The 18,449-nt window shown below is 40.4% G+C and overlaps 1 protein-coding gene across 1 annotated transcript in view; it reads left to right on the forward strand.

The window, feature by feature from the left end:
• The first annotated feature begins 1,373 nt into the window (after positions 1-1,373).
• Positions 1,374-18,449, forward strand: part of ANKRD33B (ankyrin repeat domain 33B) — a 37,216-nt gene continuing 20,140 nt past the window's right edge. The window contains exons 1-2 of the mRNA XM_087721962.1: positions 1,374-1,844; positions 17,235-17,364. Coding sequence (XP_087578088.1) covers positions 1,374-1,844; positions 17,235-17,364 — 601 coding nt within the window. The remainder of the gene's footprint in view (positions 1,845-17,234; positions 17,365-18,449) is intronic.

Below are 18,449 nucleotides of genomic sequence, written 5' to 3' on the forward strand. Positions count from 1 at the left end.
TATCTCTTATCTATTTATCTATCTATCTATCTATATCTATATCTATATCAGCTATATCTCTATCTCTCTCTCTATCTCTCTATCATCTATCTATCTATCTATCTATCTATATCTATCTATCTATCTATCTATCTATCTATCTTATCTATATATCTATATCTATATCAGCTATATCTCTATCTATCTATCTATCTATCTATCTATCTATCTATATCTATCTCTATCTATCTATCTATCTATCTATCTATCTATCTATCTTATCTATATATCTATATCTATATCAGCTATATCTCTATCTATCTATCTATCTCTATATCTATCTATCTATCTATCTATCTCTATCTCTCTATCATCTATCTATCTCTATCTAATCTATATCTATATATCTATATCTATATCAGCTATATCTCTATCTCTCTATCTCTATCTCTCTATTATCTATCTATCTTATCTATCTATCTATCTATATCTAATCTATATCTATATATCTATATCTATCTATCTATCTATCTATCTATCTCTAATCTATATCTATATATCTATATCAGCTATCTATCTATCATCTATCTATCTATCTATCATCTATCTATCTATCTATCTATCTATCTATCTATCTATCTATCTATCTATCTATCTATCTATCTATCTATCTATCTATCTATCTATCTATCTATCTATCTATCTATCTATCATCTTTTCCATTTCCTTTCCCATCCTGAAACCACTTTTTCTCCAAATTCTGTTCTGACAATAGCTTCTTGTTCACTGTAACAGTGCCGAAGAATAATAATCTGATAATTACAGTATTAACCTTAATATGTTCTACACTATGGCACAATCTAGAGCCGGGGTATACCTACCGCCCACTTTTGCATCTCTGTTAGTAGTAACATTTTCTAACCTCCCGCCGGTTCCACAGTAAATGGTGATTTATAAAGTAGGGAAGTAACTTTGCTTTATAAAATTCATAAAGCAGAGTTACAGCAAACCCCTACCGCCCACCACGAAAGCTGGTAGGGACCAGGTTGACCATCACTGGTCTAATCTTCTACCATGCTGTGAATTTACCACTGATCTGCCCACCCCGCCTTCTTTACGCACTAGTGCCCCCCACCCTGCCCGAGATAAGCGTGGCTTTGCTGTGAATGGTCAGGGCTATTCAGCTAAGGTGGGAGGATGACTGGACGTTGCCACCCGAGCCTCATCCGTTCCTGCTGGACCTTCCCTCTGGATCTCCGCGTTGATCCCTCCAGATGGATGCAACTGGGCGGGAGGCGCGGGATTAACCCGGCCGCCCTTCGGCTTCGGGAGATCAGCGCCGCAAGGAGGCAAGAGCTCCGGACCTTCGCGCTCCCCTCGGGCGGGAAGCGACGATGGTGCTTCTGTCCGGGGGTCGGAAAGAGGGCCGAGAAAGCCGGAGCCCCGCCGCGGAGAGGCAGCTCCAAGTTGGGGCGCTCGGAGGATCCCCGGGAGACGAGAAGGCGGAGGGGGGAGAGAGTCCCGGGGGGAGCGGCGGGATTGAGCCAAGCAGCCCCGCCGAGCGAGCGAGCGGAGAGGGCGAGGAGGAGGAGGAGGAGGAAGAGTGGGACGATAAGGAGGAGGAGTACGAAGACTTCTCGGATCTCCCGGACACGCGGAGCATCGCTTCCGACGACTCTTTCTACCCGCCCCGAGAGGAGGACGACGGCGACGAGGAGGAGGAGGGCGAATCGGAACTTCCCGACGGCCAGCAGCCGCTCAGCCTCTTCCGCGCTTGCTGCACCAACAACGCCGCCGTCGTGCGGGCTCTCATCCGGCAGGGGCTCCGGGACGAGGACGTGAAGGAGACGGACCGTAACAAGCGGGTGAGGGCGCAGCGCTTAGCACTGCCGGGCCTGGGGGGAGGAGAAGGGAAACGGGGGCTCCGGAGAGCAGTTTCACTCCCATCCATTTCACACACACACACCCCTCGTTGCCCTACAATCTTATTGCAATGTGCTCCTTCCCCATAATAACAATAGCAGTTAGACTTGTATACCGCTTCATAGGGCTTTCAGGCCTCTCTAAGCGGTTTACAGAGAGTCAGCATATTGCCCCCAACAATCTGGGTCCTCATTTTACCCACCTCGGAAGGATGGAAGGCTGAGTCAACCCTGAGCCGGTGGGATTTGAACCGCTGAACTGCTGATCTAGCAGTAGCTTGCAGTGCTGCATTTAACCACTGCGCCACCTTGGCTCAATGCCTCGAGCGTGTCAGCCTGTCCTTTGGAGCGATCAGAGAAGAATGAGTGATTGCTTTCTTCCGTCCTCCTCCTCCTCTCCTCCTCCTCCTCTTCCCTCTTTTCCTTCCTCTTCCCTCTTCTCCTTCCCCCATTCTTTTTTTTTTTGCTCCGGTAATATTGTGGCCGCAATTTTAAAAAAAACATCCCGCACTAACAACTTTTTTTCCCTACAAATCTTTTAACTCTCCATGCCTCCTTGTAGTATATAAGTAGCCCTTGAGTTATTAGTTTAGCGACCATTGAAAGTTACAGTACTAAAAGGAAAAGAAAAAAAAAACTTAGGACCATTTTCACACTTAAATGACTTGTTGCAGCGTCCCTGGGTTCACACGATCAAAATTTGGAAGAAAGTAGAGAAGGGAGGGAGGGTGAAAAGAAAGAGGTAAGGAGAGGAGGATGGGAAGGAGGAGGAGAGAGGGTGGGAAGGGGAAGAGGAAGAGCGGGAGGAGGAGAAAGGTACAGGAAGAAGGAAGGGGAAGGAGAGGAGGAAGGAAGGAAGTAGAGAAGGGAGAGAGGGTAAAAGGAAGAGGTAAGGAGAGGAGGATGGAAAGGAGAGAAAGAGGAGGAGAGAGGGTAGGAAGGGGAAGAGGAAGAGCGGGAGTAGGAGAAAGGTACGGGAAGAAGGAAGGGGAAGGAGAGGAGGAAGGATGAAAGTAGAGAAGGGAGGGAGGGAGAAAGGGAAAGGAAAGGAGGATGGAAGAGAGAGAAAAGGAAGGAGAAAGAGTAGGAAGGGAAAGAGGAAGAGCAGGAGCAAAGGAGAGGTAAGGGAAGAAGGAAGGGGAAGGAGAGGAGGAAGGAAGAAAGTAGAGAAGGGAGAGAGGGTGAAAAGAAAGAGGTAAGGAGAGGAGGATGGAAAGGAGAGAAAGAGGAGGAGAGAGGGTAGGAAGGGGAAGAGGAAGTAGGAGAAAGGTACAGGAAGAAGGAAGGGAAAGGAGAGGAGGAAGGAAGAAAGTAGAGAAGGGAGGGAGGTTGAAAAGAAAGAGGTAAGGAGAGGAGGATGGAAAGGAGAGAAAGAGGAGGAGAGAGGGTAGGAAGGGGAAGAGGAAGAGCAGGAGTAGGAGAAAGGTAGGGAAGAAGGAAGGGGAAGGAGAGGAGGAAGGAGGAAAGTAGAGAAGGGAGGGAGGGAGAAAGGAAAGGGAAAGGAAAGGAGGATGGAAGGGAGAGAAAAGGAAGGAGAGAGGGTAGGAAGGGGAAGAGGAAGAACAGGAGCAAAGGAGAGGTAAGGGAAGAAGGAAGGGGAAGGAGAGGAGGAAGGAAGAAAGTAGAGAAGGGAGAGAGGGTGGAAAGAAAGAGCTAAGGAGAGGAGGATGGAAAGGAGAGAAAGAGGAGGAGAGAGGGTAGGAAAGGGAAGAGGAAGAGCAGGAGTAGGAGAAAGGTACAGGAAGAAGGAAGGGAAAGGAGAGGAGGAAGGAAGAAAGTAGAGAAGGGAGGGAGGGAGAAAAGAAAGGGAAAATAAGGTGGTGTTACAACAGGAGGAAGGGATCATAAACAAAGCAACCCAAACAGTATATTATAACCTATTAAATGAAATAATAAATGTGTAAGAATGATAAATGTTAAAACACCTGTAACCAAATGACATGCTGTATGTGATGATGGCTTTTTTTTTTGTCTGTGTGTGTGTGTGTGTGTTGTTGTTGTTGTTGTTTTTTATTCTTTTTATTTTATTATTGTGTGTATGTGTGGTTTATGTAATAAAAAAAATTAAATTAAAAAAAATTTGGACACTTGTTAACTGGTTCCTATTTATGACCATTGCAGTGTCTCGGAGTCCTGTGGTCATCTTTTCCCATCTGACAAGCAGAGTCAATGGGGAAGCCAGATTCACTTAACAATGGTGTTAATTAACTTGACTGTAATAGTTCATTTCGCAACTGGTGAGAAAGTTCATACAATGGGGCAAAACTATAGCAATAGCAGTTAGCTTCATAGGGCTTTCAGCCCTCTCTAAGTGGTTTACAGAGTCAGCATATCGCCCCCAACAATCTGGGTCCTCATTTCACCCACCTCGGAAGGATGGAAGGCTGAGTCAACCTTGAGCCGGTGAGATTAGAACCTCTGAACTGCAGATAATAGTCAGCTGAAGTGGCCTGCAGTGGCCTAACCACTGCGCCACCTCACACTTAACTTGGTTAGCAATGGAAATTTTCGACTCCGTTGTGCTCCTAAATCAAGCACTGACCAGTACAACCTCCAAACTGCCTTTTCCTGTCCACTTATTTCATTCAAATGCCTCTTTTATGTATCATAACCAATGGCTCCTTCATTGCCCCCTTTCTTGATTGTATACAGACAACGGCCTCTTCATATTTACAAATTAATAGAGTATGATAATGTAGAATTGTGAGTGAATCCATATAGTTGGCAAGAAATAATTCCCTCTCTTGTGAAAACAGAACAGATGAAAACAGTTAATCCATCCAAAAGGAAGGAGGCCAAATTCTCCATTAAGTAGGGCAACACAAAAAAATTAAAACTAAGCATATTTGAACATTATAATATAGATAAGAGTAGTTTACGATTCATCATACAATAGTTGCTGAAATTAGTTTTAGTGCTGCGTTTCAACTTTCTTCAATACAGGCAATCCTCGACTTGCGAACACAATTGAACCCAAAATTTATGTTGTTAAGTGAGACATTTGTTAAGTGAGTTTTGCCCCATTTTGTGACTTTTCTTGCCCCAGTTGTTAAGTGAATCACTGCAATTAGTGAGTTAGTAACTCGGTACTTAAGTGAATCTGGTTTTCCCCATTGACTTTGCTTTGGCAGAAGGTCGTTAAAGGGGATCACGTGACTTTGGAATTGGAATTGGAATTGGAATTGATTTTATTTGTAGGCCGCCCTTTTCCCTGAGGGGACTCAGGGCGGCTCACAGAAACCAGGGAGAGGGGAATACAATACAATACAGTACTAAGACGACAACACATAATAAAATAATACGCAACATGCATACAACATTCGGGCGGGGTAATGGTCCTTATCCCCAGGCCTGACGGGCGAGCCAGTTCTTCAAGGCTGTGCGGAAGGCCTGGACGGTGGTGAGGGTACGGATCTCTACGGGGAGTTCGTTCCAAAGGGTCGGGGCCGCTACTGAGAAGGCCCTCCTCCTTGTGGTTGCCAGCCGACATTGGCTGGCCGATGGGATGCGGAGGAGGCCCAACCTATGAGATCTTATAGGCCGTAGGGAGGTAATTGGCAGAAGGCGGTCTCTCAAGTATCCAGATCCACTGCCATGTAGGGCTTTATGGGTGGTCAATAGCACCTTGAAGCGCATCCGGAGATCGACAGGTAGCCAGCGCAGCTCGCGGAGGATAGGTGTAATGCGGGTGAATCGGGGTGCACCCGCGATCACTCGCGCGGCTGCGTTCTGTACTAGCTGAAGTCGCCGGATGTTCCTCAAGGGCAGCCCCATGTAGAGCACATTGCAGTATTCCAGCCTAGAGATCACGAGGGCCCGAGTGACTGTTGTGAGAGCCTCCCGGTTCAGGTAGGGTCGCAACTGGCGCACCAGGCGTACCTGGGCGAATGCCCCCCTGGTCACAGCTGCTATATGATGGTCGAATGACAGCTGTGGATCCAGGAGGACTCCCAAGTTGCGAACCCTCTCTGAGGGGTGTAGAATTTGACCCCCCAGCCTGAGTGTTGGATTAATGGCCGAATTTGGGACACAGCAACGGTCATAAATATGAACCAGTTGCCACGGATATGAATTTTGATCACATGATCATGGAGACGCTGCAAAGGTCATAACTCTGAAAAAAGGCCATAAGTCACATTTTTAATGCAGTTGTAAATTTGAATGGTCACTAAACAGGGATGTAAGTTGACGACTATTTGCGCTATTCTGAGTTTTTGGATTTCAAAGTTCATCTAAATCAGTGTTTCTCAACCTTAGCGACTTTAAGTCCTGTGGATTTCAACTCCCAGAATTCCCCAGCCACCTGGTGGCCAACCAGCCTCTCTGCGCCCTGCTCGGAGTCGGAACCCTGACAAGCGTCCTTCACCTCCTCCAGAGCTGACTCAGAGGGCCCCTCGCTGTCGGAGTCTGGTGGCAGCTCCAACGGTACCTGCTGGGCCGCAACAGAACCCTACCATTAAACCGTTCTATAGAAGAACCATGTATTTCATCCGCCCTCCAGTTCAGATTAGCAGTTAGCAGCAGTTAGACTTATATACCGCTTCATAGGGCTTTCAGCCCTCTCTAAGCGGTTTACAGAGTCAGCAAATCGCCCCCACAGTCTGGGTCCTTATTTCACCCACCTCGGAAGGATGGAAGGCTGAGTCAACCTTGAGCCGGTGAGATTAGAACCGCTGAACTGCAGATAACAGTCAGCTGAAGTGGCCTGCAGTACTGCACCCTAACCACTGCGCTACCTCGGCTCAATGTCCCCTAGCTTACACTCCATATTTTTTCTTTGACTTAAGGTTATCTGCCTCTTCTGTGTCTTCCCAATCTCTAACTCCATTCCATGTGACTTTACTTCTGAATTGATTCGTTGCACATTTTGCCTGTTTGTTGAAAACTGCCCGAGCAAGTGAATTCCATTGTACCACGTCGCATCGACTAATCTAATCAATTTAAGAGGCTTTATTGTAACAGCAATACAATATAAATGCGGCAGGAAGCCCCACATAGTGATTTTTACTCTCATAATTCTCACGTATTCTGCTCAGGCTGGTAAATTCTGGTAAATTACCAGTTATCATCCAATGATGCTGAAACAGCTTCTGCTATGACAGTGATCTATCGAGATGTTTTTCAAAGTGTACGTTCGCATCACAGAAGCCATCAATAAAATTGGTCCTTTTAAAGGCATTTCTTGCTAACTCTTCCTACATTTCGAATAACCCACTGCCTTCCTTCTCAAACCTTCATCTTTGAAGGGTTTATTTTGGGAGTCAATGCTTCGAATATGTTGTTCATTTTGAGGTGTGCTTTCAAACGAAAAGGCGCTGGACTTTAACTTGGCTTCCTTTTTTTTGCATTTTGAAACCATGTACTCCTTTCACAATTATTCAATCTTTTTTTTCCCCCTTGTAGTGAACTTTTCATAGGTTCTAAAATAGCCATTAGCAATTTAATACATTTGTATGCCACCCAATCCCGTTGGACTCTAGGCGGCTTACAGCAAGATAAAAATAAGAGTTAAAAAATAACATGAGATACAATTTAAAAAACAACACACCATACATTCCATTTAAGTGGGGCTGGACCTTGTTCAACAGCCCCAGGCCTGCTGGAACAGCCAGGTTTTAGTGGCTTTTTGGAAGGCCGAGAGAGTGGGAAGGGTCCGGATCTCTACGGATAGATCGTTCCACAGGGTCGGAGCAGCTACAGAGAAGGCCCTCCCCCGAGTAGCCGCCAGCCGGCATTGTCCGGTTGACGGCACCCGGAGAAGGCCCAACCTGTGAGATCTTATTGGTGGTTACGAGTTATAGGAAAATACAAATATAGTTTTTAATGCTAATGTTAACATCCTTGCAGCTTGGCAATGCTATCTCCATTATGTGAAGCGTAGCCGTCTGACAGGACTAAGATATGACAAAGAGGCTATTTCACACATTTATTAAATGTTAAAAATTACAGCTGACACCAAAAGCAAGTTAAGCCCAGTCCTAAAGTTACAGCGGATACAGTGCCCCCATGATCATTCGCCCTTAAAGCAGACCACAGATACGCTGCAGCGCCCCCTGCCTCTGTTTGCCCCCAGGTCCCCGTAACCATTTCCTTTCCCCCATAGCTCCCTGCTGGCCTTAGTCCTGATTCTCACTCCACCAGGCCCCACACACTCATCCTCACTTACCCCATTAAGGCAACAAAACAGAGCAGTTTGTCCTACAGCCACCATTTTGTGCCCCTGCCCACAAGGGAGTAGGGGGTAAAATGACAGCTGCTTCTCAGTCACCACTGTGCAAACGTGGGACAAGCTGCTCCATTAAGTTTTAAGTGGAGAAATGCTGATGCAGATTAACTTTGAGATACCCTGTTTTCCCGAAAGTAAGACCTCCCTGGATAATAAGCCCAATTGGACTTTTAAGCGCATGCGCTAAAATAAGCCCTCCCCTGAAAATATTGCAACACAGCAATAGCCATGAGGTGACCACGTTCACCTCCTCTCGCACCCCAAAAATAATAAGCCCTCCCCGAAAATAAGGCCAAGCGCTTATTTCGGGGGTCGAAAGAAAATAAGACCCTTATTTTGGGGGAAACACAGTAGCAACCATTGCTCCTAGGGTACATTGGAAATAAATCTTCTATCACACTGGAATCAGTATTTCCATTCATATTTGATCACATACAATTCTATAATGACTTTAGTAACCCCCAAAAATTAAAAATAAATTGGGCTTACAAGCAAATAGGTGAGTGTATGTGCCTGGGTCATATATCAGATTGTTAACTCTGGGCTCATATATTAAATTGTTGTGTGAGATTTTATTGTTTTTAAACTGGACTTTAGATTTCCTGACTGATTGGTAATAGAGAGGAGAAAATGCATAAAGAAATATAGGAAACATGCTATTATATTCTACTTTTTTCGGCAAGGATTCAGCCACAATGAAGGCCACTATAATAGCTACCCAATCATTGGCATTCTTCACATTGTTCAAATTCTTTTTATGCAGCCATAATCACAAAAGAAGTTGTATAACAGATGGTTGGTTGGTAGGTGGGTGAGTGGATGGATGGATTAATAGAGATATATAATTGCAATCATTGTTTTATATGTCTTTCTGATATAACTTTGATTATAACTATAACTATTATAAGTATACAAATGCTTACTTCGTTCTACATATAATACAGCCTCCCATCTTGTAAATGTGCCTATAATGCATTACTATCAAAGTAGATCAATGTGCTCTGGATCAGTGGTGGGTTTCAAAAATTGTTTGAACCTACTCTGTGGGTGTGGCCTCCTTTGTGGGAGTGGCTTGCTGCCCATGTGACTGGATGGGAGTGGCTTGCCGCCCATGTGACCGGATATGAAGATGCCGATGACACTTGTCAGAACCACCTTAAATTACCTCACACACAGCACTGGCATGCATAAAAATATGATGTAAACTTGTTTTTTAAAAGGCATCTTTGGTTTGCGTTAAAACAACTTCAACACACGCAATGTTCTGATTGCACCACAAACGCAGTAGTCATCCTTACCTTTCACAGAGGCACTGAGTTTTATAAATATGAGCATGATAGTGTAGAATAATCATATCCAAGGACCAGTGGTGGGTTTCAAAAAATTTTGGAACCTCTTCTGTAGGTGTGGCCTGCTTTCCGGGTCCACTGGTGGAACCTCTTCTAACCGGTTCGGTAGATTTGACGAACCGGTTCTACCGAATAGGTGCGAACTGGTAGGAACCCACCTCTGCTCTGGATCATTATTGCTGTCCAGGTGGCCAGAAGAGAAATGGATCTCATTTCCTCCATAATAAAATTAACTTCCACAAATAATTGTTTTTCGGTAACCAAACATTGAGCCATGTTATATGTGGGCAGAAGGAGTAAGATCTTGAGCCCTATTTTTGCCAGACTGCATTCTAATCCCCTTTTGATTTCTTTCTAAACAACCATCTTCAGTTCTTTGATTTAGGAGTTGCATTTTTACTACGGTGTCTTTTGTAAGAATTCGTTAGTTCTTTCCTGTGACACAGCACTACTGCTTAGTTTATTTTTAACCACATAATAGTTTTTAGGACCTATGATGCATACATTTACAAAAATTCACAGAAGTGAATAAACCTTAAATATTATGGAATATATTTCTAGGCACTGAATGGTGAAAGCAGGCAATTGACAAGAGACATCTTTCTGTGTTACAGCGTGACTGTTTTAAAACTTATGCATCCAAACTTACCGAATCAAATTTCGACTACTCTAATATTGATTCTAGCTTCCACTTCCTAGAAAAGATTCAATCTAAATGATTTATAGACACACTGAATTTTGCATTTTGTGCAAGGGACATGCCCATATAGTTGAAACTCGATATAATGCACAATCAGTTGAATGAATACATTCATACAGCCTGACACCTGTGAGATGTTTCTGTGGTTACATTCAAATATTCCTTTTTCAGTCCTTTGTCAGTTGGTTATGAAAAAGATTCTTGTACTTAATTTTTCTCTGGAGAATTAGTATAATCATACCCTAGCTGTTACAGCATCAGATACTTTAGTTACATTTTACTAATGTAAAATGTAGGGAAGAATAACAGAAAGTAATAACGAAGAAAAAGAAATTGAGTAAAGAAAGAAAGACAAAAAAAAGGCATAAGTGTAGAAAGAAAAGAAAGAAAAAAAACATAAATTGCTTCGGATTTTCCTTTTCAACAGTTACAAGCATAAATTTAAATTAAACTCTTACTCTAAGGCTACAACATAACTTTCCACTTTTCTCTTATTTTTTCTAATAATCAAATCCAAGTATATCATAATTGTATTTTTTTTCCTGTTTCATGCAAAATTTCCAAATTTTCATTAAAATCGATCAATTTCTTTTCTCTAATAAGAGCTGTCAATTTAGCCATTCTAGGTTTATCATAGCATCTGAGAACTATAGTTTGTAAGTCTTGCTCTCCTCTATCTTTATGTAACATTTCAGGTTATTAAGAGTCCATCAAATTTGCACACCTTAACGGTTTACAAATGCAAATACTGTACATTTATGGTGTTTGCTTTAATATGCTAATGTAACAGGCTGATTTTGTAACAGGCTGATTTAACAACATTTCATTCAACGAATAATTTTGTCTTTGAGGAATCTAAAAAATAAGTCTGTTGCTGCTCATGTTATTTTATGTTGCGGTTATAAAAGGATGCCAAGAAAATTTGATTATCTGTTTATTAAGAATCTTTCCCAGAGGACTTGCTAAAACTTGTATCTTTCTGGTTAACAGTTAATCTCTTTAATTTCCTGTATCATTCAGACAAATTATTCTCTTGACTCGTCAAGCAACTCCCTTTTCATTATTCTGCATTTTATTTGTGTTTTTCTGTATTAATTTCTTGTACTAGTTTTTTTTTTTACAGATCTGGCTGCACATTGCAAATTTGTACAATATTAATTCTATACGTATTTTCTACAAAGTTTTTGTAGAAACGTTTGTAGAAATCTTGCTGTATTTGATGCGTGGGTATCTGTAGGAAGACTCGGGGAAAATGATGAATATGTAAGCATTTTACATCAGGATGTAAATATAAAAAGTGGGTTGCATTGTGACTTTGTGGAGCATATTACATTTTTTGCATCATTGCAGTTTATTTTGGATGCGTTAGTTAATTTTCTCCAGGGTAATTACATACTGAATCATGGCAATTAATATTAATTTCCCTGTTAGTGGTAGAACACCTCATGAGTGCTAGTCCTGGATACTGATCCTGGCAAAAATGCGAAATGTGACACGTTATCCAGAAAAAAAAATGTACACAGAGAAACCATACATGCATTCTTTGGAAGAGGCCTATATACATTTTCCCACAAAAGTATTTAGTGCCGAATAATATTTTTAAAATGCTAAGATGAACCTAGTAAGAAATAAACCATTTCAACTCTTTGCACTGCACATGGACTTAATAAAATTTGGAGTAGGTCATTTCTAATCAGCTAAAATCACAATAAATCTAGATTGCCTGAAGTCAATATTTAAATATTTTAAAGCTGTTTGCATTTAGTTCAAAGGGAACTTAGTGCTAGGATACAGGCACAATCATTATACTATTTGTAGTTTTTATAAACACTTGTCTTTGATTGCAGCATTTTATTATGGTTATATCAGTGGGAATAGATCGTCTATTCAGTGAGAGTTTTGGGAACTGATCACTATAATATTCTGTTTTCTTTTTTTCTTAATGTAGAAAGTTTCTTAAAAGAAAAAAAAAGTGTGGTAAAACTGTTTTTCATCATGAAATACATTTTCATTTTCTCATTAATAACCTGTATTTTCTCATTAATAACCTGAGGCTAAATGTAATCCTGTGCAGAATACACTAGAGAAGGAAACACAAGGAAATCTCAGAGGCAAGATTGTTTTGCACATTAGTAAGCAAACAAGAAATATAATTATAACCTGACATTTTTACCAGTGGTAGAAAACTCAGTCTTTGAATCAAAAATGTTAACAGAATAGAGTAAGGTATTAAAATGGAATTAAAATTTTAAATTGACTGTATTGTACACAGCCTTGACCAATTTTAATTTCTACATAGAGCTATCTCATCCCTTTTGAAGATTTAGATGTCTCAGCCACTGAATATCAGAAGCCCTAATACCTACGGGATTCTGAAAGAACAAATAACACCAAGGTTTATTATTTCTTTCATAAACCAAACCATTTAGCATATGTAATTTTGGTGTAAATAAAAAAGCATTAAATTAAGTATTGAAGGCATCATTTAGAGCGATGAAAATAATTGGTGATAGTCCCTTGTGTAGCAATTTTGGCCCATTCCTCTAAGGAATTCAAGGCCATATAATATTACTTTATCTCCTACATTAATGGTCTGTAAAATAAGTTAGACTGATTAAATCAGAGTAATCCAGGTTTAAATAGCCAAGTATGTAAATGAACTGGAATCTCTCAAGACTTAATTTAGGGTATTGGTTTATAGCGTTGTTTGATGATAGGTGGCAAAGATTTATGTTTACAGATTAAACAAGTTAAAGTGACAATTGTATATTGTAGAGCTGCTTTTATTGAATTCCTTGTGATGTTTTTATTCAGAACCAAGAAAAAAGAACCATTATACATTATCTAAGCACATCAACAAGCATCTGTGATGTCTTTCTCTCTTGCTTCTTGGTATCTTGAACTATGTAATATCAGCATCTCAGATACTTCACAGACCATCTGTTGCAGTGGTGGGTTTCAAAAAATTTTCAAACCTACTGTGTGGGTGTGGCCTCCTTTGTGGGAGTGGCTTGCCGGCCATGTGACCTGGTGGGAGTAACTTGCCAGCCATGTGTTTTCTTTCTTTCTTTCTTTCTTTCTTTCTTTCTTTCTTTCTTTCTTTCTTTCTTTCTTTCTCTCTCTCTCTCTCTCTCTCTCTCTCTCTCTCTCTCTCCTCTCTCTCTCTTTTTCTTTCTCTCTCTCTCCTTCCTTTTGTCTCTCTGTCCTTTTTTCCTTTTTTTCTTTCATCTCTCTCACTTTTTCTTTATTTTTTATTTTTTTTCTTTTTTTCTTTATTTCTTTCTTTTCTTTCTCTTTCTCTCTCTGTGTGAGTCTGTCTGTCTGTGTGTGTGTGTGTGTGTGTGTCAGTGGTGGGTTTCAAAATTTTTTGGAACCTCTTCTGTAGGTGTGGCCTGCTTTCCGGGTCCACTGGTGGAACCTCTTCTAACTGGTTCGGTAGATTTGACAAACCGGTTCTACCGAATAGGTGCGAACTGGTAGGAACCCACCTCTGCTTTAATGTAATCTTAAAAATAGACTTCCCCTAAAAATACAAATACTAAAATGAACACAAATGAACAATGGAAACAACACAGTGAAGCAGTAGGGAAAGCAGATTGATTATAACAGTGTACACAATTAAAAGTTTCTTCGCACTTCCCCTGGACCTGCCTGCATCTTTCCTCTTCAGAGTTCGAGAAACTCTAGGTTAGAGAGAAGATTACTAGGGTAAGACATTCAGGATAGTAATAATAATGCAGTCGACCCTCTAAGCACCCTCAAAACTTGATAATTCAAAATACTGTACAACTTCGAACTCTCCAAACACTGCCCATTTCTGATCTTGATGGACCAGGGATAGTTTCAACTAAGTTGATTTCTTACCCTGGTTTATTTCAGTGAATTGTACTGTGGGAATATATTGGGAGGAAGAGACGTGATGCCTGTTTCCATTCTCAAATAAAAATAAAGGCACTCTTATCTAACATTGCATATTAAGCTTATATGAAGACAACTAAGGCAGATATCTGCCTGATAGGCATTGTATCTTTTCACAGCTATTACTGCATTAACGGCAAACAAAAACTTCAGCTAATTATCAGGGGAAAATCTACATTACATTAATATTATAAGATAAATGACATTTTGCTGTTCAAGTATCCCTGCAATTGCAATTCCAAGTTTTCTTATCCTCAGCAACTTGCTGGACATTTGATGAGAAGGCTGGATTTGAATTTAAAACTCTAGTAAAACTCAAAACAAGTAATTAATTGCAGTGCTATCTGTTGAGTGAATTAAGTACAATAGACGAATTCCACAGGTTGATTATTAATGATTAATTGAGGCAAATTATTTTTTTTTTATATATCAGAGAAAGCCCTAAGTGCAAATTTAATTTAGGTTTCAATATGACGGAATCAAATGTATAAGTAAAAGCAATTGATTGTACAGGGCAAATGAAACAAATAAATTTTTTGGAAGGAGCTGCCAGCTAATTTGGCAGAATATAATCTATGTTCTTTAGCATCTGGGAACAACAGCTTGAGGAGAGGCCATAAATATAGAAAGTCAAGTTATAAATTTATTCTGTTTATTAGATTTGGAAACTTCCAGGATGAACAGCATTAAAGGCAACTATACAGTGGATGCTATGTTTGATATATTTTATCTTTTGGAAGAAAATACGTTATCCAAGTTCTTTGAGAGGAAATCTAACTTTTCTATATAAATATCCACTGTGTCTTTTGAGAAGTTGGGAAAATAAAAGTTCTAACCCTTTATTTAGAATTGTACTAAAGATTTCATTTTGTGAATAAAATAACATTCTAAATGAATCTTGTGAGTTAATATAATAGACTTCTGCATTTGACGAAAGAGAAATATATACTTCCTGCCTCAGAAAATGATTTAAAGACAAAATACTGTTCCAGATATCCCAACAAGCCTTAAAAACATTTAAGATCATGAAATTCAAGAATTCTGGATATATCTGAATATATCTGGCATAGCTAAAATAAAAATACCTATTTCAAACTAGAGCAATTGATTATAGATTCCTCGGCTATTTTATCTCTCATACCTGCAAGAAGATAATTATCATATTTGTTCGCACTATAAAATGCTCTGGACCATAAGACACACCTAGCTTTTAGGGAGGAAAACAAGAAAAAAAAATCTGTCTCTGCCTCCCAGGAATTTGCCTCCTTACAGCAAACAGACTGGTTAGCTTCAGCACAGCCTCCTTGCAGCAAATAACAAACAACCTGATCAGCTTCAGCACAGCCTGATTTAACAAGAGCAGCTGATTAGAGGTTGGATTGACCTCCCAGAATACAGCCAATCAGCTGTTCCAGGCTGTGGGGATTGCTGCCACCCATCACCATCGTTGCCTCTGCGCTCCCTATTTTTGGCCTCTGTGTGCCCCATTTTCGGCCACATTTATTCAGGAAATAACAGGACTACTGTAAAGCATTATTATTGCACTCTTCTGGGGGGGTAAGCATTTTATGCAGCTTCTACTCATTGCAAAAAAGTGCCTAGGAAGGTTTCTCATCATTTAGCACTTTATCTCATTCAAGATTTGCTTAAGGTTACAGCCTCATTTAGATGGTATAAGATAAGTATTTGCCTACATTTGCATTATGCTATTATTCTTGTAAAAATATAATATATAATCTCAGGTAGAAACCGACAAGTAAACGTGGGAAAGTACTGGAAATGTGAATCAATACACCGAACATATTACCATTTATGGTGGACCTGTGAGGAGGCAAATTTTTTTTGGAAAAGGATAAAAAATTGGCTGGAGGCAATAACAGGGGTTAAAATAGAATGGAAACCTGAAGTTTTTTTTATTAGGAATTATGTCGGTGAAATACAAAAAAGAAATCCAGTATTTAATACTTACAGCGACAAGGATTGCCTTTGCCCAGAAATGGAAAAAACAAATTAACCCCAAGTGAAGATGAAATAATAAGAAAGATTATGGACTGTGCCAAAATGGATAAACTAACTAAAGAAATCCAGGGAAAGGAAGAATCAGAATTCTACCAGATATGGGATAAATGGTATAGGTGGATGGGGGAAAGAAACAAAAATCAATGAAAGAATATAACAACACTCAAAAATAATAGTTATGAGTAAAATAAGAGGGTTAAGAATGGTGAAATCCAAATGAAATACAATAGAAGGGGAAATAATATAAGGTGAGCAGTATCAATTGATGATTGCTATTATAAAAAGCAGGAAGTTCCTGTTCGTACCGTATTGTATAAATGTGGTGTACGTCTAATTTGTGTGTGTGTGTGTATTTTACATATTTGTTAATAAAAAAATGTAAAAAATGTGGGAAAGTGCTAATCTATGTTATAAACTAAAAACTAAACAAAATCCATTATATGTTATGCTTTATGTACATGGGCAAGGTAATCCCAAGAGGGGGATGGAGAGAGAAATTCCTTAGCCAGGCAGTTCCCATCTTTAGTGGAAGGTTGAAATGGCTTTTTAAAAATCCTCTGTCTAACGTTTTAATTTCCCCCTCCCATTTGAGAGAAAGTAAGTCTACCAATTCATTTCCACCTCTTTTCATAAGTGGGAAAATAAATGGGGTTTGACTTTGAGGAAGCCAGCTTTCACTTTTCCTTTTTATTGCATTTCAGATTTCTCATTTCTGTTGCATGCCTGATTTTAACGAGTTTTCAATTTATACGGCTTTGCCCAACAATTACATTAAAAAAAATGGCTTTAAAACAATATTTGTTACTTTATTTAGGCAGGCATCCCTGAAGTAAACATTTACCAGTCTCTATTCTGGTACTCCGAGTAGAAACTACCTGTGTTGTATGCTGCTTCTGGTATATGATTTTGCATTACTTTAATGAATCATTTCATGCTGGTTTATTATTGTTAGCTTCCATGAAGTAGAAAAGCAGCTTTGAAAAGTATTTTCCAAAGAAAAGTATATTGCAATATTATAATATTAAGCTCTTCAAAAAACTTCAAATAATTGAACCGATGTAAATTCGAAGGAACTGCACTAACTACACTTTAACCTGCACCTTTTTATTATTTATTTATAGACTGGTCTTATTGTTGCCTGTTACCAAGGCTACGTGGATATTGTAATAGCCTTAGCACAGTGTCCTCATATTGATGTAAACTGGCAGGACAACGAAGGGAATACAGCTCTAATTACAGCTGCTCAGGCAGGTAAGGATATTTGGTACTCATTTAATTTTTTATGTTCAGTAATGCCCCTTTGTAATGGTGGTTCTTGTGATGAGCCAATGAATATCAGGCTTTCTCATTTTTAAAGGGAAGAGACAGTATAAGCCAGGCAGTTATCACGCACTGAGATTGCTCAGCATAACAAGTAAAATATATGCTAGGCATCAGGATTTAGATGAAAAGAGGCCCTAGGCTATTCCACTTATGAGGCCCTTTCACCTACCATTTTTAAGTTTGTAAATTACATGAGAGACAATAAAATACATCATTACTGTGATATATATATCAATATATATCAATATATATAGCTGGCCTCCCGACGGAGGGCGGCTCTGCTCTGCGGCAAAGGCAGCGAGGCCAGCCGCCTCCCCTGCTGCGCTCAGCTGCCCGGCTCGGCCCCCTCGCCCTCACCTGCCTGGCCGCTGGTGGGCTCCGCGTCGACGGAGCAGCTACTGGGAGCAGCCGCGCCTCTCGCCCGACCGCTAGTGCCTGGAACGTGGGTGGGCTCCCCAACTGCCGCGGCGCTGGAACGATCTTAACCAATACATTTTTATGTTTGTTTATTAGTCATACGCGTAGAATTTCTCCTTATTTTTGGTTCAGTGTCTTAGTGTTCACTGTTTTTAGAATAGTGTAATTTTAATTTTGCTAACAATTTGAATGTAGGCTCCTCTTGATCTTGAGGCCCTAGGCTGAAGCCTAGTTAGCCTATAGGAAAATCCGGCACTGCTAGGCATTAATACACAAAACAGATGGGTTGCCGGATCCAAGGAAAGATTTTAGCTGTAGAACAACCCAGCTTTTCAATATTTAATCGAGGCATCACTTTGTGACACTTTGCCAAAAAAAAAACATAGCCAAGCCTCTCCCCAGAGAGAGCTTCTAGGCTGCCTTTATTGATATGAAGGCAGTTTTTGATTTGACACCCCCCCCCCCTTTTCATCCAGCAGTGATGGCAAAAACTCTTTATTGATTGCTGGGTTCTGTAGCTAATTACAGTGTTACCCAAGGACACTCTGAAGATTAAATGGGATGTAAATTATGTTCAACAGCACCACTCCCCAGGT

The sequence above is a fragment of the Thamnophis sirtalis genome, unplaced genomic scaffold (assembly GCF_051295495.1).
Source record: "Thamnophis sirtalis isolate CommonGarterSnake01/CBP01778 unplaced genomic scaffold, rThaSir2_p1.2 scaffold_8, whole genome shotgun sequence".
Lineage (NCBI taxonomy): Eukaryota > Metazoa > Chordata > Lepidosauria > Squamata > Natricidae > Thamnophis > Thamnophis sirtalis.